Here is a 16,265-nt window from a genome sequence, read left to right as displayed (position 1 = left end):
GTGTATGTGGAAATCTACCATCATCCTCATCATGTGGCTAAATCCAGGTATAAGCAGTTGCACCAGTGAGCCTCAGGGCCTATGTATGGTTTATTTCTTCTCTTCTACTTGTTTATTTGAAGTGCTTTTGTCCAACTGGGAGGAGGCCGGGCCCGAACATACTGCAGAGGATAATATCCTATCTGACCTGGAGATACCCTGGTGCCAGCCACGAGGATCTAAAGGATGCGACTGAGGTTTGAAGCATCGGCACTGCTCAGTTCCAAAGCGACCCCACCCTGGACGAGCAGCACGAAACAGATGGATCTGTATCAGGAGAGACAAAGTTTTATCAGTCCAACTGCAAGCAAAAGCAACAGAAACGCACAAATGAGCAGAACACAGCATGTCTTCTTGGATATAAGACCTCTCAGTGGGTTTGATGAGCATCTCACAATTTAATGTTCTCATGTTTGTTTGATCTTGTTGTAAAAAGACAGTTGGTGGCAATTTCATGATGCATGTTCATTCAGCAGCTATTAACTACATCATTACTCTTTGGATTTCTTTCCATTTTTGTCTCTCCAGTGGGTGGATGACTCAGACACAGAAAAATCTTCCTTTCCCCTCATCTGTCCAGCTCTCTTCGCAATTATCTCAATCACCTTTCATGAACACAGTTGACACACTCCAAAAATATTTCATACATCATATATTTTAATTGCGCAGAAGATTACTTGTCATTTGGACTCTGCACTTTTAACATAAATTAATTAATACTCCTAATGCCATGAACAAATGTCAAGCATTAATGATACAAGCAAGAATATGATTTATGTAGTATTACTAATAAATCCAATATGTTTTAATCCACAATAACAAAGTTTATATTTTTAATCATAAATAAACCCAATTAGGTTCCAATTGATAAGAACAAATGTAACTGAGAAATAAACATGACACTGATTATTAGTTGGTTTATTTCTAAACTGTGTGATCCAATTGGATGGAAATCTATATATAAATCTTAAGTAGTAGGACAATATATATATATAAGGTGCCTTTCAGGAAGGTGAGTGTTCCACATCTGAAATGTGTGGAGTTTCTTTGAAGTAGCACATATGAAAAGCTTCTTTCTTTGTCGTTCATAATTTTGAAATCATTTCTCAGTTGCTGGTGGCGCATGCATATTGAGAGGGATCAACGTCACATTAGATTAAACTAAGAGCAGGGAAAAAAAATGGCAAACTGCAGCGTGGAAAACAATGCAGTGGTTGTCACTTGTGTGCAAGGACTTTCAAATAAATGTAATTTCGTTTATCTTACTGAATGAAGCATGAAGGACTTTTCTCCCATTTTACACAATTCTCTTTGGGGAGGTCCTTGAAATAACTTTGAATCCACATCGACCAACTGTTTTACACAGGGTTATTTTGGTATCTGGGGTAACATAAAAACAATGTGTTCTCACTGCCGCTTTATTGATGATATGCAAATGTTTGTCCACTATGGTAAAATAATACTTTTGTTCATATAAGAGGTGCTTTTACCAAGAATTATTACATCCACTTTGAGTGGAATCCAAAAACCTACACTATGAATAAATATAAATTGTTATTGTATTTTACCACATGGTATTTTTTTTTTTTTTTATCAAATTATGTACAATCCACTCAACATTTACTTCAAATCTTTGCAAAAATGTGAAGAATTATTTGTTTTCTTTTAATAACATAACATATTTAATGCACAAAATGTATGACGCTGCTCTTACTACATGTGGCTGTTTGTTGCTGTAATAGGCCAAGCTATAATGCACCACACTTCAGCTGATTCCTGTGTGAGTCATCCAAAGCAGGAACACCATTCAACAAAAGTTGGGAAAAGTCTTTTGTTTTTTAGCATAGTGGGTTCTTAGCCACTTCGGATCTGCCTGTATGTGTCTAATGATGTTCTCTTAAAGCTGCAGTGCATCTCAATGTAAATCCAGGCAAACATGTTGTCTGCTGCATCCTCAGCTCTTGATATCTCAGGATTCTTGTGCATACTTGGTGTGAAGTTCTCATCTGAAAGACAATTTAAATGGGGTTCCAAAGAAAGAGCGAAAGAAAGAAAGAAAGAAAGAACTGATGATGAACCAAAGGCATACAGTAATCTCAATATCATGCTTCATATAAAGCCTACTGCATTAAACAACCACCAGTTAACACAAAACCTACAAATGTTTTCGATTACCTCCAATAGCGTTTATGCTGTACAGTAAATTTTGCAGAGTAAAACAGACTTTTCTGGGACTATATTTGCCACCACTCCAAATAGGGTTTAATACATTCTATTGTATGAAGTTAAACTCTAACAGGAGTCAGTATGCTGTTTATTTTACTCAGTGATAGACTTTCACTGTTTTGAATGGGATGAAATCCCAGCAGAGTTTGATTTTCTCTGCCAAATTTATTCTGTATATCATTAAAAAATGCACAGTAGAAGTCAGATCTGGTAGCATATGCTATGTGTTGCAGCATTGGTAATAAGTGAACTCGGCCCTGGGAGAACTCAGCTCAGAGTAAGAACTCAGCCTGGGCTAGGGTTAGGGTCAGGTTAGGGTTTGAGGTAGGGGTAGGGTTAATTCCAGGCACAGTTGACATCTGCGACTGAGTTCACACTGGGCCAAGTTCTCTTGTATCTGCTGCACCCACCCCACCATGGAAATGCTTTGGGTCCCAGATGGCAACTATGCGGCAACTGGTCTACTGGTCCATCAACACCTTGTGAAAATAACCGTCCATCTGCTGCATCCAGGTGAAACATGGGCATGTCCTTGGCCTTCTCCTGTGGCTGGGGTCCACAGGTTAATCCACAATGAAATGCACCACATATGCCATATGCCACATATGCCATTGTTGACACTTCCTTGCCATGCAAGTGATAGTCCTCCAAGACTGAGAGAAGGAGATAACTACTGGAAAGAGACAGACATTAGCAAAGTAACATATCTTACTGTGAAGGTGAAAAAAGTATTAGAAGAAAAACTAAATGTTTTGCTTTACAGTAATGGCTCACATTCACCCCAGTGTGAGGGTGTTGCCATACAAAGTGCTCACTACACACGGGGAGCAACTAGGGGATTAAGGACCTTGCCCAAGGGCCCTTGGTGATTTTCTGGTCAGGCTGGGATTTGAACTGAGGATCTTCTGGTCTCAAGCATAACGCTTTAACCACTAGACCATCACCTCCCCATATGTATTAGGATCTAAGATAAGTAAATGCTGCTTTCTTTGACAATGATATAAAACAACACATCACTCAAATAACAGAGCCCTTTCTGTAAATGTTCTCAAACTGCTTCCAGTGATCAGTTATCTGACCAGAGTGCCTCAGACTAAACTGCTGCTCTTTGATGTCATAAAGCCAGTTTTGAAGTCACAGGTCTGTTACATTTGTTAGCCCACGGATAAATCTTTCCAAAAAAAAAACACATTTCAATATCTCGTGTGGTTTCTGAGACGTGGTCATTGGCTTCACACTCAGGATCAAACAGGCCCAGTGCACATCGGATCTAATCTGGATCACCAGCAATTTAATCAAATCTTTCATCAACATCTGTCCTTTACGTCTTTGAGATATGTTACTTTAAAACAAAAATAATATAAGAGACAGTGGCGGCTGTGTCGCCACGCCTCCTCCTCCTCCTCCTCCTCCTCCTCTGCCTGCTAATATTACAGGACTATAATTTCGCCGTGACCTTTAAGGGTCTCCAAAGGAGCATCACCTCACCTGCTCAGTTCCACACTGAAGTGACTGAACACAACCTGCATTGTGACATGTTTGAAATGCTTCAGCAGCTCATCCACTGGGTTGAGTCTCTGATTTGTAATGTTGGGCAGCGTGCGGCGCCCTCAGGCGGCCTGTATACCGTGATGGATCTGAGTCACCGGGGCGGTGATGGACAGACAGCAGGGAGCATCTCTCCTGTTCTGATCGTGGCTCACCTCCTGCTGCGGAGCACTCCAACTCCCTGCAAGTGTGTGTGTGTGTGTGTGTGTGGGGGGGGGGGGTCAGGTAGATATGCAGCAAACCTCCCGTTGTGGGGAAAATAAACCTCCTGTCCATGTGCATGTATTTGTGATCGCGATACACTATTCCAGTTGCTCAGCGCCTCATCGAGAAGAATTAAGGGTGAAATAAACCTGCAGTCTTCCATGACGGGTTGCATTTGTTTGTGTGTGTGTGTGTGTGTGTGTGTGTGTGTGTGTGTGTGTGTGTGTGTGAGCATGCAGCAGGTGAGGCCCGGGTGCTTCTGTCTGTCTTCTGCAGCTTAGCCATTCATAAGCGTCCATCAGCGAGCAGCACAGTAAGGCAGCGCGTCGATCACAGTTGAGCTCTCAGCCTGTCTCTCTTGGCTGCTCACTTCTTCAGCCGCCCTCGGCAGACTCGCAGAAACAGTAATGGCTGCTTGTTGTGGTAGAAACGCAGACATGAAACAGGCTTTAATGAGCTGTTTTTCTGTTTTGTATTTTTCCTCAAGGGGTCGTTGTTATTGGTGGGAAATTGATTGGCAGCCATCCTGCACCTATGGGAGCGGTGCGTTATTTTGAGCTGCGGCGTGCGTGTTGCGGCGAGGGCAGCGCTGTGCCGGGTTTATGTGGGCATGTGTTTTAGAGTGAGGGAGTGAGTTTGTTGTGTGTCTGCAGGATTTTTGTGTCTCAGAGACAGGAAGGTGCATGAAAAACCCAGAACATCCTGCATGGAGCATATAGAGAAAACTGTCTGCCAAATCTGTCACAGCATTGAAGCGTGAAAAAAAAAAAAAAAGAAGCTTATTAGAGGTGGATATCAATAAAATGTTCTTTGAGACAGGATGACATTTTAATGATCCCAACGAGGGAAATTAAATCACTATATGGATGTTATTGCACATCTGTAAAACAATATATTCTACATGGCTTCATAGCATGATGACTTTTATACTCAGTGACCACAATAAAAGACATAAATAGAATATGATTTAGTGCAAGGACTGTGCTAAACTGTGCTCCACTTAATCCAGTTACTGTATGTACCATATTTTCCACAGTACAAGGAATACATTTTTAACTACGAGTTAGTTTTTTTTTTTTTTTTGTAGTTTTCTCGTACTTTGGGAGGTTCTCTGACTTATACTCTAATGCAGCTTAGATAAAGAAAAATCACTATTTTTTTTATTATTATTAGCAGTAGAAGGATTAATAATTAATTAATAATAATAACTAGACCACTGCATTCTACCAACTCTCGTTTCCAATTACATAAATTCTCACCTGGAAAACATTTTAAAGGTCACTTCCTGTTAGAAGTGGCTTTCAGAAGCTAAAATATAATACAAATATAGATCAAAAGGGCTTTTTAATGTAAAAATTAAATATCTGATGAATCCGCAATATGGATCAAATGTGGATCAAATATAGTCTATGCATTGAGAGTGCCAGTTTGCACCTCATTGTCACAAGTGAAACTGATTGAGGCACTTTTGTTTGAGATATAATGCAAAATGTACACCAAATGGTCTTTTCAATATTAAATTCTAATGTCCACAAAATCCACAATCCGGATCAGATCCTGATCAAACTTTGCCAGTTGATAAGGGATTCCATTCTACATAACACTCTCAAATATGAAAGAAATTAGATTTTTTTTTGTTTGTTTGTTTGTTGTTTGGGGTTTTTTTTGACGGAGTTAGAATTTTTTGAAAATTCATTCACTGTTAAAGATAAGGATTTTTCAAATTGTCCAAGATTTGTTCTGAGTTTGACCTTTGACCTATAACCTTGAAAATTGAATCAGTTCTTGCCTGATTCAGTAAAACTTTCATATTGATATATGAAATTTTGTGGACTCCAGGATGGTCACAAACAAAAATACAAATAAATAAACAAATAAATAAACAAACAGGGGCAAAAACAGAAACTCCTCCAACTTTGTTGGTGGGGGTAATCATTAATACTCATTAGTATGATAGTATGGTGTCTGTAGAAGCCATAACAATTCCATTTTCATCATAATGCATATATTGTTACCAAATAGCTAACATAAGCAATGCACTAATATTATTATTTTGGCCTTCTTTTGCCAACATTTGCAGCCAGCTGTACGTCTGCCTCTGGTTGTGTTGTAACCCATGTGGTCAGAAAACAGAATTTTTTTTTTTTTTTTTTCTCAGTTGTAGCACTGTCATATTCCTGAAGCCTTCAGTATCATCACTGATGAAAGGAGTTTGGAGATGAAGTATCTGAGAATAACAGTATATCACCACCGAAGTTCAGTCTTAGGGCCCCTTCACACATAACACAAAAGACGCGGCAACCGGAAGAAAATCCGCCAACCAAACATGAAATGGGGAACCACAAACCATCGTGTGTGTGCACAAAAACAGTGCAAGTAGCTGGGATGTGTTGCACCACATCGTGCCACTGATGTGGAGAAAAAATAAAAACAGCTGTATAATTAGTGAATATCACTGAGTTGATATAAATAATAAATAAAAGGGGATGCAATACAGACTCCTGCGGTTAAATAACCCCGGTTAAATAAAAAAGTAAATGCCACTCACAGGATTCGCACCTGCAACTTACAAAAGCTCCAATTACCAGATGGAAACTTGCATTAGAATCACTGTCTTATAACAGGAAACTCAAATGGTTAAAATCAACAATGAGATAAATGTTGTTTTTTTTTAAGAGAAAAAAAACACTGATAACTGACCAAACAGCATTTGTTATGGCATATTTCTGCTAATATGTGACTGAAAGTGGTGCATTTGTCACACTGTTGGTTTGTCAAGTGGGTGGCGGGCCGCAGGGTCGGATCCATGCGTGTGTCCAGCCCGACACGTGTGTCCTGTCAGACAGATGTCACATTCAGATCACCTGTTGCATTTCCACATGAACTGACGGTCCTGTCAATCTGCGTGCTGTGCGTTCTCTCCAGCCCGCCACAAAAGTGACATACGTTTTTATGTATTAACACATGAGGACAGCAAGCTCACACACACACACACACACACATACACACACACACACATGCGTGTCACAGTGTACAGTTGTAAGGTTGTCTCCGTCAAAACACAGTACATGTTCTGCAGCTGTGATGTCCAGGACCAGAGATGTCAACAACTGCTGCTGTTGGCAGCCAGCCACGCCCCCTGTCCCTTCAGTGCACAGACTAAGGTGTCACTCTGTGATCAGATGAGAGGCGTCTCGCCTGCTGGGGAGAGCGGGGGGGGGGGGACCACATGCACGGCACGTGTTGGGGGAGGTGGGCGAGGGCACGCAATTCCTCCTTTGTGCGCTGGTCGGCTTCAATCGTGTTATTTGTGAAGGGCCCTTATGGTGGCTATATTTTAATGTTTTATTATTTCGTTTGCAATGCACTGAACAGCTCAAGACTTCTTTGTTGTTTTGGTGTTGTCATGTTGGGTAACTTTGCAACAAATGTCTGTGTCTAGGTGGATTATCTGAATTTTCAGCACACATTATCGACTCAAATTGTGACGTGTTATAGGCTTTATTTGTTCGTGTTGTCTGTGTTTGAAAGCAATGTCTCAATTTGCACAATGTTTTCTGATGCAACAACCTGTTTAATTTATGTAGGTTTTTGAGTATTTGTAAATATTTTTAAGATTTGCTGCATTTTGGGCAGCACGGTGGCTTAGTGGTTAGCACTGTTGCCTCATAGCAAGAAGGTTATGGTCTTCATCCGCCTTCACAGCCATTTGGTTCCAAGCCGTCACCTCCTACATCGGTTGTTAAGGACTTCTTGTTTCACCAGAGCCCCTTTAGCCATATCATGTTCAAGGCTCCCATTGGGCGTTCAAGGTTACCATAGTGGTCACAGGGCACATAAGGTCACCAGCATATTTCTCCCCATCAGTCAATCCCCTATTTGATCCATTACAAAGGTGGATTTTGACCCTCATTTGTTACATAGATATATTTCAGTTTCAATTTATTTTATTTATATAGCGCCAATTCACAAAAAAACTGCCTCAAGGCGCTTCACACAAGTAAGATCTAACCTTACCAACCCCTACAGCAAGCACACACGCAACAGCAGTAAGGAAAAACTTCCTCTGATGATTCTGAAAGAAACCTCAAAGGGGTGACCCTCTGCTTAGGCCATGCTACTGACACACTTGACAATACAAAATGTAGAGGAAATTTTGGGAGTCCATGCTGGTGTCCAGGACGGGAGACTTGCAGAAGATGACACCCACTCCCACTTCTGAATGGAGCCGCACCTCAAACAGAGAGAGAGAGAGAGAGAGAGAGAGAGAGAGAGAGAGAGAGAAAAAACAGAATCAGGCAGCAGGAGACTACAAATAAGGTATGATTTGTCAGCATTAAGCAACAAGAAAAACAGAGGCGTATGAGAGGATATGTGGAGGATCAGAATGCTTTGGTTGGTCCATCCATGTATGAGTGGTCAGGTTGGGGTTAGACTGGACCGAGGTGTAATTTCTAGATCATTCCTTTCTTTTAGGTGGCAAAATGGGAACTATTTTGTGTCATGATCTGGACTTGTTATGTACCATGTTTGTCTTTTTAGTTTTGTTTAGTTTAGTTTTGCTTGTTGTTTTAGTGCATGATTTCTCTTGCTGTGTTTTTCCTGCTTCGGATTTGTCTGTCTCGATCTCTCTTGTCTTGTTGCTTGGTGCTTGGTGGTGGGCGTCGCACTCTGTCTGGGCCACACCCTGTTCTGGATTTTTCCACACACCTGTTTCTAATCTGCAGCTCATCACCTGGGTGTATTTAAGCTCCACTGGTTGCACTAGATGTCGTCACTCGGGAGGAGCTCGGAGTTGAGCTGCTGCTCCTCCACGTCGAAAAGGAGCCAGTTGAGATGGCTCAGGCATCTTTCCTGGATGCCCCCTGGATGCCTCGCTGGAGAGGTGTTCCAGGCACATCCCATCGGAAGGAGGCCCCGGGGAAGACCCAGGACACGCTGGAGGGACTACGTCTCTCGGCTGGCTTGGGAACGCCTTGGGGTTCCCCCGGAGGAGAAGGGCGAGGTGTGTGTGGATCGGGAGGTCTGGGCGACTTTGCTTGAGCTGCTGCCTCGTGACCCGACTCTGGATAAAGCGGAAGAAAATGGATGGATGGATGGATGGATGGTTGCACTAGTCCCCCCCCAGATCATTGTGCCTTGGTCTACACTTCCAGCTCTGTGTTCTATGTTTCTAAGTCCTGCTACCACGTTGTGTTTTGACCACCTGCCTGTTTGTACCCACCAGGCCTTTAGCCTGATGTTTTGGATCTGTTTGGGGTTCCCAAGCTCATTTTTGACTGCCTTGCTGTGTACTGGACCCCACCAAATCCTTCAGTAAACATTTTTACTAACTGGAGCAACTGTGTTGAGTCTTGCAATTGTGTCCAGACATTCCTGTCTGTCCAGAGTGTTAATTTGACACTTGGATCAATATCTCAAAATCTAATCCCACCTGCAATTTTCTGAAGAACCATATAAAGATCCTGTTAAGGAGACACATGTTTTCAGAGAAATATGCTCCAAAAGGCATGCAAACCGGCAGTTAATCCCAATGCAAAATTCAAGGCTGGTTGCTGGAGGTATGCATTCTCCAAGTGCAGTTGTGGATTTTATCAAGTTAAGGCTCTTAACTCCCCCAAAACTATAGCTGTCACACTGCTCACTTTTGCTCAACTCGACATTACTTGGAGGCAGCTGGGGGGCTTTTGAGCCACATGCTGGAGAGGTTGATTCTCTCATGGGAGAAAACAATGCTGTGTATCAGGGAACAGTTGCAACACAATGAGGAGAAACAGGAGGAATTTCCTCAACAGTGGTCTCTCAGTGTGTACCGAAATATTGCACTTGGAAGTTGTTCATAACCAGGACTGCCTCTTCCAGTGAGACAAATACCTGAAAATGAAGGTGGTTTGGCAATAATATGGCAATATAAATCAATAGTTTCTATGTTAACATTTAATTAAATGGCATGTGGGCTCCATCGGTATGAAAAACACAATTATCTGTCTCTCTGCAGCTGTACAGACAGTTTTTAGTCTTTCATTGTTTCATTTTTATGGGGGGGAGCCTTGTTGCTTTCATCACGCGGGCTTCCAGCAGCAGCATGCAGCCGTTTTCAGGGAACAAGTTCTGATAAAGTTGCTGTGTGGTGCCAGCCTGGCACATGGTGCACAGGCAGAGGAGCTGGAAAAGAAACAGGGACATATCACAGTGAAAAGACCAGATCATTTTGTCAAAACAAACAAAAAAGCAGTGAAAAGCAAAGCTTTTAAAAAGCATTTTCAGATGACAGATTTACACCGAGATGAAGCTCATCACACTTTAAGACAACTCTTCGACACAGAGCTTAAACGAGAGATTAAAGATTGGATTTACATTCATCAGCTGGACAGAACTGAAATTGCAATTGCATGTTGAATTTGCTTGGTGTCTGCTGGATCTTTAAAATGCCAAATCTTAACAGCTGGTGCTGAAAGACCATCCACTGACCCCAGCCGTTCATTCATTTGTGCTTTTTATGCTTCAGCAAATCAAGTGCAGTGTATTGAACATTTATTTCAAAACAGTTGACACTGCTCTGGAACATTGTTCCGAAACACAAGTGTTTAGACTTTGCTGTCACTAATTTGTAGTAACAACGAATAGTGTTGATATAATTGCATGAAGTCATACATTTTAGCAGCAGCAGGGATGTTGAATGTAAACTCCATGTACATTCAACTCCAGCTATTTGTAATTTTTCATAATCGATCCAGCAGGTGGCAGACATGTCTATGAGATATTACACAGGCAAAACCAAATTGCTTTTTCAGTTGATCTGGTGCAGCAAAAGCCAACAAAGGCAAAATGTTTTTCATTCATTCATTTTCTCTTTGTAATCTGGGTTTAGGTCATGGTGGCAGTAGACCAAGTAGCTCATCCCACACTTCCCTACACTTGGCTAAGTGGTCCAGCTCTTTAAGCGCCTTGGGGCAACTGTTTGTTGTGATTTGGCGCTATATAAAAAAAAAATTGATTGATTGATTGATCCTGAGGCATTTCTATTTCATCTGAGAAATATAATCACTCCCATAAACATCACAATAACTTTTTCCCCATGTAAACAAACAAGCCAAAACAATATATTTCAATCAGCACAATATTATAATTGTGTAGCTTGTGAAATTTTGGCAGAAATTATATTACACTCTTTCTTTAATCTGTATTGTCTGGAGAAACTCTCAAAATCCATCAGTATAAGAAGAAACACGGGCACATAATGGCAGATTAAATTATATATAGCACTAATTTTAATGATAGCGCATTCCTTTGATTACTTCCCTGAATACATATTTACATGCTGCAGCAATGGAAGAATGCTCTCTACACAGAGGGAAAACTTAAGTCAACTTCATTACGTACTGAAAGTTTGTCCAAACTATGGATAATAAGTCTTCATTTCAGCATATTTTTTTCTTTAATCTGCAGATTTTATTTCAAGAATTTACCAAGAAAGAGGTACAAATATGATGAAAGAGGTCATTGGAATGGCCACGTGTGTCTGTTTGTCTGTCCATGGTGATATCTTCAACATACAAGGAGCAATCTCAGTCAGACTTGGAGGATAAATTCAATGGAACACACTCTCAGAATGCTGGTCATATCAAGCACATAGGTCAAACGTCACACTCAAATCACTGATCTTCATTTGCTGTCCACGGTAATAGCTTCAAAACCTGAAGCGCAGGTTCAAACAAACTTGGTGGATAAACTCATTGGACAATGCTCTCACAACACTGGTCATGTCCAGGCCAGGTGAAGGTCAAATTGCAGGTTATTGTCCAAAATACAAGAATGACCACATTTCAGAACTTTCATGACAGGGAAATTTACAATGTTACAGCACCACAAGAACAGTTGCAGAACAACTGTGCAAATATGCAAAAAAAAAAAGGTAAATGAAAAATACTTACCAAAATACAGAAGTCACGTTTTGTGCGGAATAACAATGTATACAGTAGAAAATATAAGCAGAAAGAAACAAAGAAACAGATGAGATACTGAAATGTCTTTTTTTTTTTTTAAATATGCCTGCTCAGTGACATCACGTAATCTCCAGGCATGCACATAACTGGTGCTCAGGTGCTGGAGTGTGCTAAAGAATAAATGATGCACATCAGACAACACAGACTGAAGCACTTTTCCTACAATCTGCCACCATTGCTTTCCTCCTGATATGTGCTTCTGTCCATGTTTTCTGCTGTCCAACATTTATATTTAGCACACACGAACACCTGAGCACCAGTTAAGTGCACACCTAATAATGACATCAAGCAAAGTGGAAACAGTTGCTTTTGGCAGCAAATGACTGTTTTTATCTGACTGCTTTGTATACGTCTGTAAATGACCTTCACACACAACATGATGATAATGTTTGTGTCCATTTTTCAGATAAGCTGAACATCATTTGAGCCCCACATACTTGTTAAGAATATCAATTCAAATGACGGCAGGACTTTCTGACAGTCAAGCTCTACTATGTCGTCTCTACTGCACTGACATTCAAATGCTTTTCTTCTGAGGTACATCCCGGAAAATGTGGGTTGTCACTTAGAACCTCAGCGCTTTCCTGTCATTTTCCTAATTACCCTGCATGCTGGTGAAGCGGCAACACTGGACAGATTTTCTCCAAACTTTGTGGGACTAGTACTTGGGAAGATATCTCAAGATGATTGACATTTGGAGAGGATGAATAAAAAGCCAAGGTCAACAAAAATATGGTGTGAAAGAACATTTTCTGCTGTAACCCAGCTACCAATAGGGTTAGAGAGATGGTCTAAAGTTTATATTGATCTGCAAAATATTTGGGATCGATTGCTATCAGTGGTGTCATGATCAAGTCACAAGGTATTCAAAAAAAAGTCCTTTTTGAAATGGACTTTCTCAAATTTATAGGCCTGACGCACCCCAATCCACCAAGCCGCTGGGTCTCCAAAATCATCTAGAACTCTCTGATAAGTTTTGACTGATAGTAGGAGGCTCAAACAAGATGTCGTTGAAATGATTGGAGATAGAAACGCACCTGTGCAAAGCAAATATACGGCATGTTCAAACTCAAAGGCCCTGAAGATTTTCTGTCTTGTTTAAACAGCTACTTCACACTGATCATAATTATTTCATTTTCTCCCCTGCTAACTTCGGCAAAGTCAAACACATTCGAGTGAAGCTATCAATGCATCAGGTGTCAGCACTTTGACCGTCAGCGGATGAAAGTAGCCAGCGTGCGCCGAGGAGAGGCTGAATCGACAAACTTCAGAGGGTGCTCGGTCGCTCTAAAAGAAGCTTAGAAATCAGCACAAGTCTCTTCTCGATGATAACAGCCGTCCAAGCGCAGCGCCTGAAAAAAACTGAAGGGAGATGAGGAAAGATTGTGCTATTATTTAAAATGAGTGCAGAAACACAATGTTTTTCACCATGGTGTGAATCAATTCTCTGAGCCGGAGGTAGAAGCGGTGTGAGACCATTCATCTTTTCGAGAGTGGCTCACATCATTCACCGAGAGGTCATGCAGAACTGAGATTCAGAGCCCGGCCAAGAATATATCTGAATACGAGGGAAAAGCTGTATGCTGTCCTCTGTAAAATAACAACCCAAGCATCTATTTTCCTCCTATCTCAAGAAGCAGAAAACAACTTCTTGAACCAACTTGGTGGATTTCTTTTTCAATTTATTATGTATTTAATAGAAAAGTCTCACACCTCACTGACAATGAAAGAGGAGGCCCCCTGCTGTCAGTGTAACAGTGTGGCATGTATTCCTGTCCTTTATTGATTGTGTGCCCATAAAACCTTCACATGTGAGCCACGTTTTTTGACTTTGCAGGGAATTTGGCCGCTGGAAGGTGAACAGCTTGGCCCTGGAGAGACAAGAGAACAATGGCTTTTCGTTACCGCTGGACCCCGAGTTTCTCCAGACCATTAGGCAAGTGGGCAGGAGGCCCAGTCTCAGCGCCATCACTGATAACATTATCAGGAAATACGGAACCCACTTTCTCCTCTCTGCTACGCTAGGAGGTAAATGCATACACAGTCCTCTACTTTTTGTTGTGACCCATTTTAGAAAGTGAAGAACAAATTCATGAACTAAACATGGCACTGGTTTTGTTTGCAATCAACAATAAGTACTGTACTTTCTGGAGTATAAGTTGCATTTTTTTTTTTTTTTTTTTTACTTGTTCGGTAGATCCAGGTTCAGGTTCAGGTTCAGGTAACTTTATTTGTACCCGTAGGTAGATTTGGCTAGATCCGGTGACTCTGATGCAACTTATATATGGAAAAATCTAAATAATACTAAATAAAACAAAATAATGCTATCTATGCATATAGGGCTTTACAAGAAATGGAAGCACTAAACAACATAAACTCCAATAATAAAAGATTACATGCCAATAATAAAAGTGCACTACAATAAAATTCCCAAATTAAGAAGCTGATAACAGGAAAAAAATGGTAGGACTTGCACTTTGGTCCAACTTCTACTGCGGAAAATGCATAATAGGTGGGAGAATTGGATTTTTCTTTTTAACAGAGTACCAAAGTGTGACACAAAGGTCAAATTTTCAAATTGAATACATTTTTATGAAATAGTACTAGTTACAATGACTTGTGTATATTTCACTAAATTGAAACAACAAAATAAATGTAAGCCACACATTTTGTTTATGTCATATATACAAAATGCAGCACTGTCTTTGAAAAAGTCACTATATATTAGGGGGGAGCGCAATACTTCATCCCAACATCACTGCCTGGAGTAACAGTGGCGGCTTGGGGAAAGTACCTGATGACGTAATTTCCATCGAGGAAGTTTTTATCACGTGGTTGATTTGTTCATAAAATTTCCATGCAGAGCTCAACGTTGTAAGCTTTGGTCATGATGTCAGCAATCCTGCAGGATATGAAAGTGGTGGTTCAATCGAAAATAGGACTAAACATGTACAACAGCTCTTCTGCAAATGAATTTATTCTTTTACATCAAATAAATAACAAGCAAGTAAATAAAATACACTTTGAGAACCACCTATAAGTCTCTTTCCTTTTACAGCACAAGATTCCTTGGATTACTTCAAGAAGATAATAGATGACATTAGGTTAAATATATTTAATTTTTTTGTATTTATTATTTATTTATTTATTTATTTTTTACTTGAAAGGATAAACATATCCCAGCATGCATTAACCCAGCCAGTACACCCTGCTATTGAGGTGGGTGCCATTACTAAGTTATTACCTAGATTTACAGAATTTGATAGTATCTCACTAGGCATGCTCACGAAACTCATAACGTCTACAAAAAGCAGAACCTGTTTATTTGATCCTATACCAACAAAGCTGTTTAAGTACCCGTGGCCCACTCGACGGCCGACTGTGCTGGAAATTATTAATCTGTCATTAGCCTCTGGATGTGTTCCTAAATGTTTCAAATCTGCAGTGATTAAACCATTACATAGGGCCCCTTCACACATAGTGCAAAGTTTGGACGAAGTGCACACTTAGTGCGCATGACGCAGGAATCATGTGAAAACCGTGTGATGATGTCCCTGTCTCCAATGCCTCGTACACCTGTTGCTACAACTATTTGCTCACTCAAGCACCAGAAAGACAAAGTGTGCTCTGTGCAAACCCATCGCACCCTCTCACGGCAGGTGCCGGCAAAATTCCAGTTGGCACGCACGAACACCGAACACCGCTCACGTGGCACTTAGAAAATGTGTGGCCAGTCTCACTGTTGGCATGACAACAGACTGCAGACAATTACTTTCGTACTTGCAGAGAAATCTGTCTAATTCCCACATGAGTGTGGCTTTGGTTTGTGCGCTGAGATGACAGGAGGTGTGTCCTCCCACTGAAGCGGCTGTGGATATCTGTGGATCTGGACAGTCCAGCTGGACACCATGTACTGGACAAACAACTGCCCACTGTGATGCATGTGTGTCTGTTTGCTGTTACCAAGTGGACATAAATAAAATCATATATCATTGTGGCGACATGGTGCAGTGAGTGAACGCGTGTACAGTGCGCACATGGACAGGCTGCTCCCAGGTTGAAATGGGCCATCAGATCAGAACACGCAGCAGGTGATCTCACTGTCACGTCACCCATGTGAGCTCTGTTCCACATGATGTGGTGTCCTGTGGCGCGTCGTCCACAAGACGTGCGCGCAGCCAGTTGGAGACGCACCAGCAGATGTGGACATGAATGAGACGAGCGAACTGCTTCTCATTCATG

At 41.1% G+C, this 16,265-nt stretch overlaps 1 protein-coding gene across 1 annotated transcript in view; it reads left to right on the top strand.

The window, feature by feature from the left end:
* brinp3a.1 (bone morphogenetic protein/retinoic acid inducible neural-specific 3a, tandem duplicate 1) overlaps positions 1–16,265 on the top strand; it is a 176,705-nt gene that overhangs the window by 57,168 nt on the left and 103,272 nt on the right. The window contains exon 3 of the mRNA XM_034179431.1: positions 13,861–14,051. Coding sequence (XP_034035322.1) covers positions 13,861–14,051 — 191 coding nt within the window. The remainder of the gene's footprint in view (positions 1–13,860; positions 14,052–16,265) is intronic.

Source organism: Thalassophryne amazonica, chromosome 10, assembly GCF_902500255.1.
Source record: "Thalassophryne amazonica chromosome 10, fThaAma1.1, whole genome shotgun sequence".
In the NCBI taxonomy this organism is placed as follows: domain Eukaryota; kingdom Metazoa; phylum Chordata; class Actinopteri; order Batrachoidiformes; family Batrachoididae; genus Thalassophryne; species Thalassophryne amazonica.
Note: the sequence above shows the minus strand (reverse complement) of the source record. Positions and strands in the feature narration are given on the sequence as shown.